The 18,448-nt window shown below is 42.7% G+C and overlaps 1 protein-coding gene across 7 annotated transcripts; it reads left to right on the plus strand.

Moving 5' to 3' along the window:
• The first annotated feature begins 738 nt into the window (after positions 1 to 738).
• CCDC62 (coiled-coil domain containing 62) lies at positions 739 to 17,098 on the plus strand. 7 transcript variants are annotated; one of them, XM_064466193.1, is made up of 14 exons: positions 739 to 756; positions 1,308 to 1,474; positions 1,705 to 1,897; positions 2,498 to 2,664; positions 3,423 to 3,524; positions 3,835 to 4,006; positions 4,092 to 4,193; positions 5,352 to 5,440; positions 6,403 to 6,503; positions 7,103 to 7,849; positions 11,621 to 11,798; positions 12,440 to 12,571; positions 14,230 to 14,322; positions 16,383 to 17,098. In XM_064466193.1, the coding sequence occupies exons 2-13, from the start codon at positions 1,439 to 1,441 to the stop codon at positions 14,314 to 14,316; spliced, it is 2,106 nt and encodes a 701-aa protein (XP_064322263.1). In that variant the 5' UTR covers positions 739 to 756; positions 1,308 to 1,438; the 3' UTR covers positions 14,317 to 14,322; positions 16,383 to 17,098. The 7 variants fall into 7 exon arrangements, with proteins under 7 accessions (XP_064322263.1, XP_064322262.1, XP_064322264.1 ...); XM_064466192.1 differs by lacking the exon at positions 739 to 756 and adding an exon at positions 772 to 826; XM_064466194.1 differs by lacking the exon at positions 739 to 756 and having other exon boundaries at positions 1,196 to 1,474; positions 14,230 to 14,334.
• Positions 17,099 to 18,448: the final 1,350 nt, after the last annotated feature.

Below are 18,448 nucleotides of genomic sequence, written 5' to 3' on the forward strand. Positions count from 1 at the left end.
ACTATCTTATTCTATTAAGTGGAAACACCAGGTAACATGTGAATACATCTGAAACGTTTAGCCTATTTTTCTATTTCCAGCTAACCCTGCTGGACTTCTAGGTGAGGCAGTTTTAGTGGCTTTATACTTTTAGCGTACTGCTCGTTCAAGAATGGTAGTAGTTAACACAGCTTTGTAGTGGACTGTTTGTTTCCACAAGTTGTGCTCACGCAGCAGGTAAGGTGGGGTGCCCGGGGTGCAGCTCTCGTACTCCTGCAACGGCCTTAAGCACCGGTTCGGTGGTTTGTAAATGCTCCCTGGTGGCAGAGTCCTGGAACTGACATTCTCCTGTCACTGTAAAACCTAGATGAGGTCAAACCCAAGGGGGTGACGTACACCCTGTCTGCTACTGGTAAAGTTCTTTTTTTCAGTGATTTTTGTTTATGAGCTGATCGGTTTGGTTGAGAATGGTGTATCCAACGGGGAGCTGCATCGCTGTAGTTGTTCTGTTTGGAAGCTGAGCCGGGTGGGTACCGCCATCCCGTAACATCCGCGCGGGTTCTTACTCGTTTCCTGTGAACAACGTTATTCTGACGTTTTCCTGGGTAGCCCCCGGCCCCGCCGGCGGGGCCCGGCCTCGGGCGGGCGCGGGGCTCGAACCCGCAATCCCACCGCCGCGGGGGGGCGGGGCTTCTCCCTAACGGCCGGCGGGGAGCGGCCACTCAACGGCAGGCGGGGGCGGGACGCCGCCGTGACGTCAGGGCTGGGCGCCGGTGGGTTCGGCGGGCGTGGCTGAGGGGGGGGTCGAGGGGGCGGCTATAGGCCTCCCCCGGTAGCGGGGGTCGGGGTATGGGGGAGCTGCAGGCCTGCCGGGGTACCGGGGGGCGGGATGTGGGAGGGCTGCAGGCCTGCCCCGGTAGCGGGGGGCGGGGTGTGGGAGGGCTGCAGGCCTGCCCCGGTAGCGGGGGTCGGGATGTGGGGGAGCTGCAGGCCTGCCCCGGTAGCGGGGGGCGGGGTGTGGGAGGGCTGCAGGCCTGCCCCGGTAGCGGGGGGCGGGATGTGGGGGAGCTGCAGGCCTGCCCCGGTAGCGGGGGGCGGGATGTGGGAGGGCTGCAGGCCTGCCCCGGTAGCGGGGGGCGGGATGTGGGGGAGCTGCAGGCCTGCCCCGGTAGCGGGGGGCGGGGTGTGGGAGGGCTGCAGGCCTGCCCCGGTACCGGAGGGGGGCGGGGGCGGGGTGGGGCTGCAAGCCTGGTGGCCCCTCGGGGCCCTTGGGAGGCCGCAGGGCCGCGCCCCCGCCTCGGTCACCTCTGACCGGGTTGCTCCCACAGGGTGGCCGGGCCGCAGGGGTCCCGGCCACAAACAGGTAGTGCTGCCACCGGAGCAGCCGCCGTGCTGAGCCTTCCAGCCACGGTTACCGGTATCCCCTGATGCCTGGCAGCGCTCTGCTCCCCGGTCCCGTATGAATTCATCGCTGCCACATTCTGCTCCACCCCAGGTAAAAAATGAAAATACAGTTAGCAATCAGAGCACTCTGTTTGTAATGTGAAATGCTCATGGTACCGCTAGCCCTTTCAGTCAAGGACCACAGGTGGTTCCACAAGAGGAACTTTTGGAATGGTCTTTGCTTATAATACTTTAACTTGAATTAAAACCTCGAGTTTATTATCACACAGTTTGTTGCTGCTTCTTTCTGTTGAATTGTGTTCCACACATTACCTTTTATAGAAACATAGCCCGAGCCTTGAGAACAGCACCATATTGAAACAGAGGCAAGAACTCCAGCTTTTAATTGCAGAACTGAAAGATCGTGATGAGGAACTCAATGACATGGTTGCAGTACATCAAAGACAGCTCTTAGCCTGGGAAGATGATCGGCAAAAAATACTGACTTTAGCAGAACGATGCAACTTATTAAACCGTAAGTATTGTGTATATAAAGAATAAGACCCTGATTTTTTTAAGTACGTTCAGGTGCTTAAACCCCTCAATAACAGTTTTGCATCATATAAGGAACCATTTCCTACCCTTCAGCCTTAAATTTGGTTGTCTTCTTTCTGAGATCAGAACTTCCATGATGGTACCAAAGTGCTCTGATCTTCAAGGGGATATGATAAACAGATAGATCTTTTTTGTCTGAATAGGTAAATTGCTTCTGTGGACGCTTTAAAAAAATATGATGAAATAAATGTGGGGGAGGAGAACAATTTGCAAACATGCTGGTATACTACAGAGCCTTGTGCCCTGAGGTTCTGCTTGCACAGCTCTGACATCACCCACAGGCTAATCACCTGGCAGCTCTGAACAGTTGTGTTTGACAGCCACAGTACAGAGGTTGCCACAGAGTTCTTTCTCCATCTGACTTGGGTAGCTGTGGGGTCCTGCGTCAGAGTGTGCAATGCGAGCATCCATTTCTGAATCACCTGATTTTAAAACACTGGATTAAATTATTTCTGAGATATAAAAAATTTTGTGACAGTATCCGAGCTGTTTTGTCACAGATACCTTGTCTCCTTTTCAGATGAGCTGAACAAGAGAAATGAAATTATAAAATCACTGACGAAAAGGTTAAAGTTCTTAGAATCTCAGCAGAATGACAGTAAGACAACATATGAAAATACACAACAGAAGTTTAAAGAGCTGTCTCGAAAAGTAACAGATGCAACTGTTCACTGTCAGGCTCTGGAGGTAGGAGTTGAGTAATGGTCTGATTTTTGCAGTCCGTGCATGTTCAGAGTGCCAGTGGCATTTCTGAGTTTCGCTACTGAATAAATATGTTAAGGCTCATGAGTTGTGTTTGTCGTTTAGTACAGTGATATTAGATTAAGGTATAGCTCTGATTCACTGGGGGAAAAAAAGGGCAAAAAAACTTTCCTAAGCTAGGATTTGCAGTTTGCTGTTTGTTTGCTTAGTTTTGGGGAACATTGCTCAGAACCACCTTAATGTCAGGCACTGTGACTGCAAAAGGCAGTGTTGACCCCCAGAACAGTACTGGTACTTGCTTGGGAAGTTCCAGAAAGTTTTATTTACAGCTTTGATTACTATGATGAACTATAACATTCCGAAAACAGTTTAAGATTATGAAAATAATGGGTATTTAAGGGTTCTAGATTTTTCTTGAAGTGATTTGGCAATGGTGTGCTTCTTGGGATCATTTCTTCCCCTGTATGCAGTACAGTAAAGCAGCATTGTGCGCTTTCATCTCTCTAATCAGCTTGACTTAAGACATGCAGGATATTAAGATCCTTGATTGCAAGAAAGTTTGGTTTTAACAAATCGGGGAACAATTTTTACTCCAGTCCATTTTCCTCCAGGTCCTCAAAGCTTGCTCAGAATCCCACATTACCATTCATAATGTTTAAATAATGTTGTGCACACATTTACTGGAAAAATAGTAACTCTGAATCATTGAAGTAGTAGCTGACACTCTTATTTCTGTTGACTAGGAGAAAAATCAAAGTCTCCACTGCTCAGTTTTGGAACTGTCTGCTAAAACAGGGCAGCTGCAAGCGAGGGAGCAGGAGCTTCTTACTATGCTTAAGCTGAAGGTAACATCTGTTGTCTCATCAGGCAGTAAATGTGGTCAAACTGCAGTGCAGTTACTGGTGACTGTACCACAGTGGTTTAGTCACCGTTAATCTCACTGCTGTTTAATTCTTAGGCTTGTTGAGAAGGGAAAAGTGGTCAACAAACAATAAACTGGTTTATTTTCATAAACAAACTTGCTTCCTGGCTTTGATTTTTGGGTTTTTTCCTCAAGAGCTCAGAAGAAAATCTGTGAAGTAGCTGTAACTCCTGCAGTAAGATGTACTGTTCATACAGGAAGATAAAACAATAACATTCTATTTCTTATTTCAGGACGAGGTTATACTTGAAACAACTGATCATATTACTGAGTTTACATCTAAATTCAAAAAGCTGGAAAGTGCATTGCGTGCAGCAAAGACAGAGGAATTCAGTCTCAACAAAGAAAAGCAAGACCTCAAACTGAGACTAAAAGAACTAATACTTGAAACAAATAAACTGAAAGGTAAATGCTTATACTGGGCACCTAATTCAGTGCAAACCAGCACGGTTCCTTTTCATTCTGGGAAATACTACATTTTGTTTTAAAGATGACCTCTGTGAAAAGGTGGAAGAAAATAATACGCAGCAGGAAGAAATCATTCACCTCAAACAAGAAAATGGCTGCTTGAGGAATGAGCTCGCACTTGTTGGTAAGTGTGGGCAGTTGGGTTTTCATGCCTTAGCTTTCAGCAGCTCTGAGACTTCTTGACAATGACAGTTCACTAATATCTGTGAAGGAGGCAACTTCTTACCTACCTTTCTTGCAGTTTAATAATGGTATGTGCTTTTGTGTGTCATTCTTCTGTGAAAGCAATATCTAGGGCTTCTGCAGGCATGGTTTATAAAATCCTGTAAAAGCACAAAGTTCACCAGTATCATTATGCATGGAGGAGTGAATAGCTCAGAGGATTCTCTCTTGAAAGTTTTTGAGACTTTCATGTCTGCTGTGGTGTTAATACAATAAATGGGGGTGCCGTTCTCCCTTCTGACATAGGTCGCATAGAAAATGGCAAGCTACTGAAAAGAAACCATGTGCAAAATCTAAAGCTTAGGCTCTAGATTACCAAGCCATTCACTCTTTCCAGTGTTTGTAAAGAAGAATATGTTTACAAATTCACTTTTTATTTTCTTTAACCAATGGTTTTGGTTACATGGTTTAATATACAGGGCTTGGGAAACTGCAAGTTGCTATCTGTTGATAGCTTCCATTTGGTTTTGGGTGGAGAGAAGCTCTTCTGTATTGCAGTGAATAGGAAAGGCAGGATGACTGTTGCTGCAGTGTTCTTACAGACAAGCAATATACCTTGAAAGATGAGGTGACCAAAGATGTCCTCTGCTGTGAGATTATTTACTTGCCTGTCACTTTTTATCTGCCATTACCTTTACCAAATATTGGTCTCATGTCTTATTATTTTAAAAACAATAGTAATAGCAAGTATTTCCCAGCACTTCCCTGTACAAGGCATGAATTAGAATTAATTACTGAACTTTCTTTCCATGGAAGAATGTTAACATGAAAAAGTAAAATCAGTCAATGAAGTGGAATATTGCTGCTAGTAAAATAAAGCTAGGTGCTGGTGAAAAGTCAGAAGAAAATTCTTGGTACGTTTAGTTGTAATATGGTTTTTGTGATCTTTTTATTTGGAGGGGAAACATCCTGTTGATCTTAAGAAAATGCTTGTGTTTTGGTTAGCTACCTGTTTCTAGTGCTACAGACATACAGGTGTTAATGAATGTACTTGCCTTGTGTCTGTTCACTTTTACGTAATTCAAAAATTGTATATGTAATTGTATATGTTTTGAAACAGTTGAGAAAGCAAAGAGAAAGGATCAACTTCTTCAGTTTGCCAAGTCTAAACAAGCACGGACTGACACAGAATTATCAAGTTTGCGACAGGTACAACCTTAATTGTGTTTCTACTCTGAGATTATGAAGGCGTTTTTCAATAACATCAAATCTGCATGGAACACCATAAAAAAGCTAGATCTAGCTATGCTTAATTAAAGAAAAAAGTTTGCTGTTTCTGCCTTGCTGGCAACCCTACAGAATGTTGATTTTTCTTTTTGGTTAAAATTAAAAACTTACGGTACAAAGCCTTGTATTTACATGTACTTTTAGCCTTTTTTGTATAATTGTATTTACTCTGTCCTTACAATGCATAAATACCACCCTCATAGCAGTAAAGTGGGGCACCCTGCTGAGATAACAGTTCATCAGTGCGTGTGTATAACCAGAGTGCTAGGCTCGAGAAGTCACGAGCGAGGCAGAGGGAGTGGGGCGTGCTGCTTTGCACACATGCCCAAGGTGAACTCGCACGGCGTGAAGGGGCATGGTGTACTGAAAGATCTCTGTTTCAAGAGAGACTTAAAACCAGTGTTTTCACTTGCACTCATTTGAGTCTCTCAAGGCATGTTCAATTTTTTTTTCATTGCAAATAATGGATTGGTATATTATCTTATATATTAGCTTTACAAAAAATCCCCTGCAGTAAAAGCCAAGTACCACGATCATCATTCATGCCGTGTAATTCTGCATAACTTTGAACAACGTAATAGCAACATGTATTAAATATCAACTAACAGTAGTGATATTGTATTTATGGATCAATGTGGTGCGTGTTAGAACAACACTGCAGTCTTCTAATAGAAATACTGTTTATTGCTGCAAAATGTTATTTTACTAAATACATGCAGAGATGGCCCCTTAGATTTGAAAGGCTTTTACATTAGTTTGGCTGCAGGTGTTAGTCTATAAACTCTTTTGAGGATATTTTTGGAAGACAAGCAGTGTGTTAGTACCTGATGACAATGTTCCTGCACTCCAGACTTTCACTAATGCACATTACTGTCTTTAAACAGATGTATGTAAAACAGCAGCGTGACTTGCAATTTCTTCACGCGAATTTGGAAAGCTCTCAGGAATTAAGGCAAAAGCATGAAAGGGCAGCAAATGAAAGGAGGTAAAGTCTCAGTCTCTCTCTCTCTCGGTAGTTTACTCTCTCAGAGAGACTTCACTGTTCAGCCACAACTAATGTCCTAAAAGCTAGGACAAGCTGCCTTTGCTGGACTCAACCACTAACACCCAGTGAAGTTGTCAGATACTGTTTTTTTAACTTGGTCAGGAGACGCCGTGAGTATCAGTCACAGAATAAAGCATTGTATGCAGCCAGAGAGTTAATGATTTTTTTAAAATTCTTTTTTTCTAAATTGAATAGTCTGATGGTAGGGGTGTTATTCTGGCCCACTACTGCTTTTGTTTAAAAATCAAAGTTTATTTTGCTTTCAGATTAGGAAATTGGTGCACACCCTGGAGATTCAGACAGAATCACCACACTATGTAAAACATGAGGGAACTCTCAGACTGGTTTTGGAATGTAAGAGCCAAATCTGGGCAGACTTCTGTTGGGTTTTGGTAGGGTACAGCTGCCTGTTAGTATATGAACTACTGCAGAACCATGGCTACAGCCTCTGGTTAATGTATAGCTTTCACCTTGAGTACAGTTATGTATGTCCTTTAAACACAGTGTTTCTGTCTGTTTTCTTTGTCATGCCATTGTAGCACAGCTATGGCATTCTCTGCCCCTGAAAGTAGCAGCGAGACAGACACGGTTAGGACTGAGGGCACCCACGGGATTTGCGAGGAGTGTGGAACTGCACAAGTTCCAAAAAGTAGGGTAAAAACCACGTCTGAGATGTGTGAAGTAGATAATAAACTGTTACTGAATGCCTCAGACTTGGAGGAAACTACCTCAGCATACTTAAACCAGTGTCAAAAAGTTGTGAAAGTCATGGCTCTCCTTACGGAAGAAGAAGAAAAGCAGGATGTTGCATCAAGCTCTGATGAGCTAGGCAGCCAAGTATTTTGTGAGGCAAACAACACAAGGCCATTGAGAAACAGGGAAATTTCTGAGAATGAAGTGGAAAGCAGAGACCAACAAACCTTTGAGTCATCTTCACCTGAATATGAGCATTGGCTTAACGTCAGTTGCGTAGATTCACAAAGTACTTTGATCCAGAACACCATCACATCTGACAAAACTGATAATGAAAATAAAACCTGGGAAGAGAGAACTGGAATGCTCTTTGGCCAAAAAAGCAGAGAGCCTACTGTTGCCGTTCACGAGTCTGAATCTGAGTCCTGTAGTAATAACTTCATCATAAAAAAACGTGCATGGTGGAAGCCGGTATCAGATCCAGAATGGTTGAAGATTTTCAAACCCATAAAAGGAGATGGAAGTATATGTCATGGAAAAGATTGCAACTGTCTCAAGACTGCACAAGAGATGAAATGTGCCAGCCCAAAAAGGTTATGTGCTTGTTATATTTAAGAAATAGATAGGTACAAGCTGGAGTTATGTAGAAACTTGGGTGTACAAGCTCTCAATAATTTGTATTACCTTAAGTGATGTTTAAAGTAACTGCTGTTTTAAAATTAGTCTACCAACTTGAAAAGTAGTAAATTTAAATAAGTTAAAATAGCTCTAAGGTATTATGATTCTGGTTTTACGCATTTATTTTTTCGCATCTCTTATCTCCAAGAGCTGCGTGGGTAGAACAAGCTGCAATGCCACATAACTTGCCAAATAAACTCATTGAGAAAAATGCAGATTTAAAAGATCTTCTGATTTTTTTGAAATCCCAGATATTGCTTTTAAATCTGGTGGGTAAAATAGTTCTGACCAGAGCTGGACTTCTGCAGAGATGTTTCTGTAAGGCAAGAAACAAACCTAGATTTTGTGTGATGCTTTAGTGACTGTGTTATTTCTGTTGAGAAATCACACGGTGCCTGGGCAAGAATGTAGGACAGAGCTCTTCCGCACAGGCTGCTTCCCTCACTCAGGGCAAGAAAATGAGATGGCAAGATTTAAAGGACAGCAATCTGTCCGTTCTCCAGTCAGTGTGTCTTTGTTCATGGGACTCAATCCCTGTGTTTATGTTGGGGGAGGAGAAAAGGACATGTGGTTGGGGATGAGCAGAATGAGGTTTCTAATGCTGAGGAGCGTCGGAAAAATACTCAGGTGTTGTAGTGGTATTGGAAGGTATCAGAGATGGAAAAGCTGCTTTGCATTTATAGAAGTGGTTTTATGTCTGCCCAAGCCAGGGCATTCAGAGCTGTGACTTTCTGTGGATTTGTTGTCTTGGTTCCTCTATTTCATTTCAAAAAATTGACTGACTTACCAGCTCTGTTTTAGATGGATTTCTGAAGTTTTACAGATATTTCATAGCTGCAACTCATAGCCAGTTGCAACTGAGCAGCTGTTTAAACCTGCAAAGAGTTTTAGCCAGCAAGTCTGCCCAACATTCAAACAAATTAATGTTATGGAATGGAAATATCTGCTGTATGGATGCTTTCATTCTGTGTTGCTTTTAAAACAAAAATGTTATAGATATTGTTACTGCAGTGAGACAGACCTGTTCAGAAACAAGGTGAATGGGTAGCCACTGCAAAAGAATGCTGTCCCGGCACATTCCCACACAGCTTAGCTTAGCTGAGCTTCACGCTATGTGTGGACTCTCTCTAGTTTCCACTGTCCATAAATCATTAAAAAGACTTAATTCCCCTTACTTCTACCCTGACCTTTCTTATCTACTCCCCCAGCAGCATAAATGACACTCTGCCATCCCTCCAAATCTCTTTTGAGGCTGAATCATGAAAACTGCTTTCACTTTTTGTCTTGTCCTTAAAGGGATTTTAGGGGAGAAGGAACAAATTCAACCCAGGAAATGGAGATACAGCAGATATCCTTCATAAGGGAGGACTGCTCTACTCATCTGGGATTTGCTGCTGAGCTGTCAAGTTGTCTTGAATGCCCACATTTGGTCCTCGGAGCCCTGCTGACTGGGGATGGATTGACTCAGTGCAAATCCCAGACTGTCTGCTTTCCAGCCTCTGCTGACTCTGATTTGCCACTGAATAAATTCTCACCCCATAAATGGGAGGATTGCAGTCTTCAGTGTGGGCTTCTTGTTAAGTCATTAATGGCAGAGACCAAACACAACATTCCTTCTGGGACTTGAATCTGGATCCTCCAGTTTTCCATTGCTGGCTTCATAGTGCTGATGCTGTATTTTGCATGTAGGGAAGGGTACTGGCACCTCCCTGTCAGCCCAGCAAATATTTTTGACATGAGTTCTTGAATTCTGGAACAGCCAACAAGAAGGCTATTAACACAGTCAAATACCTTATCCAACTGCAAGAGCGATTGTGAAATATGGTAGTGCAGGAATCATTTATGTGTGCTCTGACTTAGTGACTTAATTTGTGTTGGACCAACATTTGCTTCCTTTGGATTTTTATCTCAATTCTGATTTTAAAGATGGAGCATCAGCAGTTACTTGTTCAGTCTGCTCCTGCTGGAGGAAGCCACCTGTTCCTTGAGCTGTCTCCTGCCTCAGAATCAAACCTGTTTTCCCCATTTCCCTCCCAACCTGTGTATCCTTCAAAACTAGCTGTGCTCATTTCATTTCCTTGCATCCTCTGCTTCTAGGCTGCCACAGCTACTTCCCTCATATCTCTTCAGAGCCTTTCCTTGTCAGAAGTTCACAAACATGAGCTCTTCTCTCTTAAAAGCCTGTTGTATCCCAGTACAAGAGAAGTTAAATGAGACACAGCAGACTGTTCCGAGCTGGCATCTCTCACAAGGGCTTTTCTTAGCTTGAATGTAATTTACAAATAAACCTTTTTGTAACAGTCTTGCCAGGTATGGAATGTGTTGTATCTAAAGAATATTTAATGAAATGTTGTAAATTTGATTTTCTTTAGACTATACGTATTTTTTAATTATTTACCCGATCTAGGCAGTGCTAGGATTGTGCTTCTGTTTTGTTCGGAAGTGTGATGAATACAGAGGTGTTTTATCTGGGGAGATGGTTGCTATTGTATTTACTTTTAAAAAAAACCTCTATGAAGTGGAAATGAGCAGTTGCAAATTAAATTCACTGCATAGCTTATAACTGCTAGAAGAAACCAGGGCACATCTTTGTACAAGCTTCAGACAGCACTCAGCACTGTGTGAAAACACAGCACAGGGGACAGGTGATCCTGGGGAAGAGGGCTTAGTTGGGGTGATCAAGACAGTTTCTAAGATGCTACAGCTTTTATTAGTTCTAGTCTTAATTTGTGATTAATTGGTGCTGGAGCTGAGTGAGGGATTGGGTACATTTTGATGAAATTGTGATTTAAGGAATTGGAATTGAGAACTGTCTCTAGGCTAGGCTTTAATAACGTTAACTTTTGGTGTGGGAAAGGTGTAAGAGAAAAGTTTCAATCATTTGACATGCACAGTAAGAGCTAAAAACCTTTTGCATTGGGACAAGCTTGGGATGGCTGTGAGTCAGTCTTTGGACAGTAATAATGTGCAGGGTATGATTGTTGCTTTAACTGTCATTTAAATTGCTTTTCAGATATTCCTAAATACACTCAATTGTACACCGTGCTAAATTAATATTTTGTTCTGCTTTGAAACCTAGGGGAAGAGGTATGCCGATAGATCTTATACTTCAGCTCCACACTGAAATGGTAGTCAGGCAACTGAGTTTTGTGCTTAATTACAGTTTGCCCAAACAGCACTTTGCTGTTTGCTGCTGTATTTAAAAATAAATAAAATAAAACCTCCTTGGGAAGGCTCTCCTGTGATCTCTAAAGTGAGATGACTTTAAAAGATTGTGAAATTCCCTTTAAAAGTACACCTACAACTACCAATTCACCGAAAGGTTGATTAAAAAAAAGAGGGGGGGGATTAGGGTGTGAGAGAAGAAAGAGCACCGGAGTATTGGGAGGAACGAGGTAGTGCCTTTTGTGTGATCTTTGCAAGATTAAATAGATAACTCGGGCACATGGTAATGTAGCTGTTCTTTAAACTGGTTGAATGTCAAACTGTTACCCTCAGAGGGTGAAACTGATCTAAGGAAGCTCTTAAACATGGAAACCACTCTGAGGAACAAAGTAGTCTCACATGCTTGATGGTTTTCTTGGCTCAGAGCCCATCATTATTTATGTTGTCCCATGATTTTCCTTTGAAAGTTTAAAAAGGACAGAGATACTGTTTCTGGCAATGTCTTTTTTTTTTTTTAACAGTGAAGAAAATGCAGATCTGAATTCTTTTCACTTGGATTCTCCCTGTTTGACGTTCACCCAGAAAGGAGACAGGCCTCAGAGGTGTGAAAAATTCTCTGATGAAGACTTCCCTCTAGAGATCAATAACCTTTCAGTGACTAAGCCAACAAAGAGATGCTGCAGCGCTACAACGCACCAAGTCAGTATTTTATTGCAGAATGTATTTCATTAATTTTAAGGAGAATTGTGACTGATGGTAGAAAAGCGAATGTCTGCGGGCATGGAAGAACTAGGGACCTGAATGATGAGACAGCAGGCTTAAAGCAAAGGTGGTTAAATATTTTTTCAGAATAATTCCGTGTTGTCTCAATATGTCTTGGGCAGCATAACTGAGTTAAAAAAGAAAAAAAAAGCAAAAAAGAAAAGCTTTTGAAATTATATGATAATGGATGTTGGCTAATTGGTGATTCTGGTAAAGCACAATATCTGAGTACAACTTGGACGCAATTATTAGAAGCTATTGGACGCTTTCTTTCTTGTCCTGCCTGGTTTTCCCTCTTTCTCATGTCTTTGTTTATCCTCCCCTTTATCACTGAAGTACTGCTGTTGTGTGCTACGTATACATGCATGTGAAAGTCTGTTAGAAAGCTGACGCTAGGAAAGACCTCTGCATTTATTAGAAATACCATCATTTAGACAGAGTGTGGAGCAGTGTTATGTTGTTGTATTTTGAACTGAGACATTTCAAAATGAAAGTGATGATTCTTGATACGTCATAATCCTTTGACATATTCCAAAAAGATAATTTCATAACTTTGGCTCACTTTCTGTCTCCTCCAGGACACCAGTTCCCCCATTAGTAAGCTGCAGCATGCGTTGGCCGAGTCTCGACAGATGGTTGCTGATCTGGAGCTTAGCACTCTCCTCCGCACGAGCCCTCGCTGCAGTCCAAACAGCAGCAGCGTTAATATGGTATATACCACTCCCCCATGACTAGATTTAGGTGGCCAGGAAGAGTAACTGTGAACATCCTTTCCCTTGTGCTTGACATGTGCTATGACATTATAAATAACATCCTCCTCAGGCTTTGCTAAAGAGAAAATTCCTGCATGGCTTAGCATGAAGTACTTGATTTTTTTTTAAAATAGAATTCTTTATGGCTCCTCAAGGTCATGACAGGATTTGACTTTTGCATGTGCCTAAAGAGGTGGAAGGAAGAAGTCATTTTGGAGCGAGCAGTAGGAGGTCTAGAAAAAAGCAAATGGAAGTATGACTTATATTCAGAACTGGTTTATTACGCTAGGTGTATTTGTAAAGAGGAGGACAGTATAGGAAATAGGCGATATATAGAACAGGTTTGTATACGAATTTAAACCAGACAAATAATTTTAAAGTTTTTGTGGGTTAATAGTTTTAGTTCCTTCATTGCAGGGCCACACAACATATTCAGTGGTCAAAGTAAATAACCTATGTGTAGCTATCATGGCAATCTATTTCATGAGCATGAACGTTGATGGGGAGTTTCTGCCTTGAGTATGTGGGCAACAGGAGTAGTTGGAGAACGGGGCACTTGTTTGTTTTCATAAATATCCTTAAGAATTTCTACCTTGTTTGTCAAGGAGATTGTACCACTCATCACCAGGAATGAGCAAACTTGTGTTGGTATGTATCACAAAGGCAGAATTTAGGCTTTTGGTTTTAAAGCAGACACCTAATGAGAGGGCTGCATGCTGAAACCTCAGCTTTCTCCTGAAAGTTATTACCTCGCTCTGAAAATGTTGCACTCCTTATATCCTTAGATGAACTTGACCAGAACAATGTTACTGTAAGTAACAGACAAAGTAATTCTGATAACATTCAGAACCATAAAACCTTAGCTGTGCTGGGACTGATTGACAGAGTGTAAAGGTTGTGTGCCAGCGCTTGCATAAACTGAAAGGATATTTTGTGTAGAAGTTCATCTGCAGGATTTCATTCAGCGTGAAAGACAGCAGCAGTGTAGTCTTTGCAAAGACTGTCTTGTAGGAGGGATTCCTGAAAAGCTCTCTGCAAAACAGTGGTTGCTTGTGGCTCTTGCCCAGCCCCATCAGCTGTCTGGCTCCTGCTTACTGGTTGGCACATCACAGCTCGGCTAAACCAGCTGTCCTTTAGTAGCGAGCATGACTCTGCTTTATAACCTGATACTGCATTTTTGAGCTTGGAAATTGGCTTCTCATTCAGAACGATTGCTTTAGTGGATAGAAAATAAAGCAGGCTCGTGTTTACTGGCGGGGGTAGCTTCTGAACCACATCTGCAGAACTTTGATCTACTTTCAGAGTAGTTCTGGGCAAAACTTGTCAAGCGTGTTTTAGTTAATCTATGCAGGCCAGCTAATCTGTGCTTAAAACTGGGTTTACCCGAGGCTGTTTTAAACTGCGTTTTAGAACATAATGTGTATCAGATATAACCCTCAGAATTTAATCAGTAAGAATCTGTACGTGTTGGATTCTGTGCTCTGCCTGGGGGAGGGAGGAGAAGAGGGAATTAAAAAGTGTACCCTTCCTGCTCGCCAGTTTGAACCTGGCAGCTCTGTAATTTCTATTATCTGAGTTCTTTGATTTCCACGTGGTGTTTTTGCATTACAATATAGACAACAGACCTTGCAGAAGCTCTTCACAGAACCCAGTTATCTGCTGCAGAAGAAAGAGATGCTAAGCTTCCATTCTTTTCTCTATGATGTCCCGTGAGTACCAAGGTGTTTTTTAACTTTTTTGTTGTTGTTGTTGGTTGGGTTTTTTTTTTTGTTTCCCTCTTTATAAATGCATCTGCAATATTAATACAAGTTATGGACTTCTGAGATGAGCCTGGCACAACATTCTAAGTGCACTGCTCTGAAGGCACTTCAGTAGAACTCTTGCAAGTACTGTAACAGCAAACAGATATTAAGGCAGCAAGTAATTCCTGTAGTCAGCTAATTAAACTTTTCTCAAGAATGCTCCTCATCCTCTAGGCGGTCAGATCGCACAGCTCCATTCCTGAGTACCTGCACACTGCTTATTGTAGTTAAAGTCCTTCTGCATGTTACAGATAACAGGATCAAGGATATGAACATTGTTGAATGAGAGATTGGCAAGTGTTTTTCAGTGCCACAGCCAAGGGCCTTTTTAGCATATTGTTCCTGGGCTCAGAGCTCCAAAAGTAGAACATATTGAATAGAGCTGTTTCAGAATATAAAAAGCGGCCTTGCCCACAGCAGATTGTTTTTTCTTTTTGAATCAGGAAATTTCTCACCCTAATTATTTGTTCTGCTAATGTGAATTGGATGCTTACAATAGGCACCATGTTGTCTGGTTCTGAGGACAAAAGGGTAACCAGATATGGTTAAAATACCAAATGCCACATGAAACTGAATAAGAAGTAGCAAGAATGGGGGGGGGGGAAATCGACAAAAAAAAAATCATCTAGAGCTGACACAACCCAAGCTCTTGTCTGCAAAGGGAAGCTGTGTCACAGCAAGCTGGAGTGTGAGGCTGTGTGGCACTGGATTTCTCATACTGATGAGCTTCGATGCAGTGGAGAGCTGGTGCTCAGTTCTTCTCTCTCACTACGTTCAGACTGCAGTCCCTGAACTGTTTCTCCCCTGTGGAGCTAAACCCTCTGTGCCCCTGGGGAATGGTGGTGGTTTGTAGCACCCCTGTGTCCTGCTGTTTCTGCATTAAGTCTGGAGACACTAAGTCTTCTTCCAAAATAAGTCGGGTCTGCTTAGTGCAGGCTAATGGGGCTCTCATAGGAAATGGATGCTGAGTAGCTGGAATGCCATACCTCACTCTGCTGTAATGTTCCTGTGTAGAGATCTCTTTTCCTAAAAAAATCCCTAAGGTAAACAAAGCTGGAGGTTTTATAGATTGAAGCCAGCACTGTGACTTGCATCCTGAAACTACTGATGTTAAAAAGTTCAGGAGCAAATCCCCAAAATTGCTGAGCACCGTGCTGATACGGCAAAGCGGTAAGCATACGCTTAGCCTACAGAAATAATCTAATTTGCTTCAAGTGAGAAAGAACTGGTGGAACAAACGTACCCACAATTCACTGTAGAACCATGACAAGAATTAGTGACTGTGCAGCTCACTGGCTGCTGCATAATTCTTGTGTTCTTTGTGTATGAAAGGCACTGAATCACTGTGATCAGTTAGATCCAAAGCAGCATTTGCAGAGTTGATAGCAGGTCCAGAAATAACTAATGTTTGTGCAGTTGCGTGTAGAGAAGTGATTGAATTGATTTTGGTTGGGTTTGTTTGGTTTGGGAGTTTTTTTTTTAATTGCTTTGAAATCATTGGAGGGCAGATGCACTGACAAACATCAGGTTGATTTCCTAACTAGCTGACAGTGATTTAGCCATTTTCATCAGTCAGTTGTTTTTCCTTTAGAGAGAGATTGGGTGGGGGAGAGTTGGAGAGCAAAGAAGGAAGGCAATGAGTAAAGGGATATATTCAGTTTTGGACACCGTAGCGTGTGCCACTGCTCATAAACTGTGACTCAGTGGCTGGCTGAGGGCATAAAGATCGCTCCTTTTTGCAAAACAAACTGGAAAGATTGTATTTCATAACACTCCAGTTCTGTCCCTGAGCGTGTTGTCTTTCTGTGAAGTGCTTTGTTTACCTTTCTCCTCTTTATATTTTTACTCTATGTTTTTATTGTCTGCAGTGTGAAAATTTCTATAGTAAATTGACATGTATGTGATTGCTTCATATATGTTAGAGGACATGTTTCTGCATTCTAATGAAAATCTTTAATTTTCTGCAGTGGATGAAGAAGTTTCTGATACAGAATGGATTTTGAGAACTGAAGATCATCAACCCGTCAGCTACAATGGAAAGTTACCTAATTTTTTTCCACGGTTCCGTGAGTGTGTGAAAGACTCTCAAGTGGCAAAAAGATGTGACTATGTGGGAATATATTTTTATCTTGAAATAAAACATAGAATTATGCCAAGATTAACAACATGATTTTTATAGCTGAGAGCTCAGGTTAAATGCTAGCTTGCTTTTTAAGGATCTTAAGTGTGTAATTGTTATGACATAGGAACTATTTTTCTTACTTTTTTTTTTACGGTGGCTCAGAAATATTTATAGAGTATGACACAGTAAGCATTCTTTGTTTTTGTTAGCTTATTGTTTTTGTTCTGGACTTCTTGCCATGTAGAGAGAGATGAATAATGTTTGTAGGAAGTTCCCAATTAGTGTTGTAACCAGGAACTGCCTCCCACATTGTTGGAACGGGAGAGCTGTCACCCACAAGACAGGAGCTATTTATTCTGACAAAAGCTTATAACAAGATCAGGTGTGTGTATGGGCTCTGCTGGCACTGTACGGCAGCAGCCAAGCACAATGTGACCAGCTTTTTGGCTTTTAATTGGTTTTTATTGTTGACTATTGGGCCAGGCATGTTCTGTTATCACAATTTGAACTTATGACTAAAAGGTAAATAAGCTAATAAAGGTATTTTTCTTGCCTGTTTAACACACTTTCCAACACATTTAGTACTTAATTTATGGCAGTTCTCCGCGACATAGATCACCAGCTGCCGGAGATGCAAGTGGGACACGTGGCCGTGTGCGGTTTGGGAGCGGTTTGGGACACCTGTGCCAAGTCCCCGCAGCTGAGCGCTGCGCCAGTGATTTTCCTGCGTGGGGGCAGCTGAGGGGTGGGAGTCTCTCGCTGTATCCGCTGCCACGAAATTAATTGCAGTGAAATACACCACTTGCACCACGGTTTCCCCTTGTTAACTCTTTCATATAATTTTCCGCTTTCTCTTTAATTACCTAAATGACAGCCTGCTGTCCTCCGTGTACTAATGGCCTCAAAATTAGTTGACCAATTCTGATCATAGCTGCTGTCTTCCAAACTCTATCCCTCCCCGCCCGCAAGCGTTACCCACAGAGGGAATCTGCTTCTCCAGTTTTTTTTTCAAGTTTCCACAAGTCTTTAAAAAACATTTGAATCCTCTACCTGTGGAGAAACTGTCCAGACTCTATCCTTAAAATCTGCTGCTGCAGGTAGGACAAAAATCCCCCCCAAAAGCCACCGATAGCAATACCGCGATGCTCACCCCGAAGCTGTCCAGCAACCCCACCGTATGTCAAACCCTAGGGAAATCAGAGCCAGTTCCTAGCGTGGGCTGCGCTTTCTGGTTTAGGTGTGTTTGATGTTAGGGGATGAACACACTGAACCCCCTTGTGAATTTAAAATGCTCTGCTGATGGCTTTAAACTCGTTACGGAAAACTGAGCTCAAGCGATGCAACGAGAATCTGCAGGCCCCTAAGGTTTTGTGTCGGGGCTGCCCTGGATTTGTGGGATGGGAAGAAGGGGAATGTTGGGGTTAATTTACTCAGGTACCGAGTGACTTACAAACCAACTGGATTATCTGCTGTGCACCGAGGCTCGTATCGAAACTCAAGCCATGTTAAGCTCGGCTGCCTTATTTCTGGAAGTATTGCAGGCACTCCAGGGAGTGCCTTTGCTATTGTGTTCTCGTATGGAATTGTTATTAAAGAAAACAAAGCTTCTCTTCAGCCACGGCCTGCTTTCTGCAGGGGCGGATGCGCTCTCTGCTGCTTGGCTTTTCCGAAGGGAAGACTGTGAAGCAGGTAGTGATAAAGCCCCAAGTCTCTTAAATGCGTCGCGTGTTTGCAGGGTTGGTTTAGAGAAGGATGAAGAAGGGGGCTGTTGTGCTGTTGGAAGTGGGACGTGCGAGAAGGAAGTAGGGCGGAGCGGGATGATGGACGCCGTACCCGCCGCCTTTCCCGCACCGCGGGCTGGTGCTCCGTGAATCAGGAAACCGCCCCGGCGCACGGCGGGGGATGCGGGAT

The sequence above is a fragment of the Phalacrocorax carbo genome, chromosome 15 (genome assembly GCF_963921805.1).
Source record: "Phalacrocorax carbo chromosome 15, bPhaCar2.1, whole genome shotgun sequence".
In the NCBI taxonomy this organism is placed as follows: Eukaryota; Metazoa; Chordata; class Aves; order Suliformes; family Phalacrocoracidae; genus Phalacrocorax; species Phalacrocorax carbo.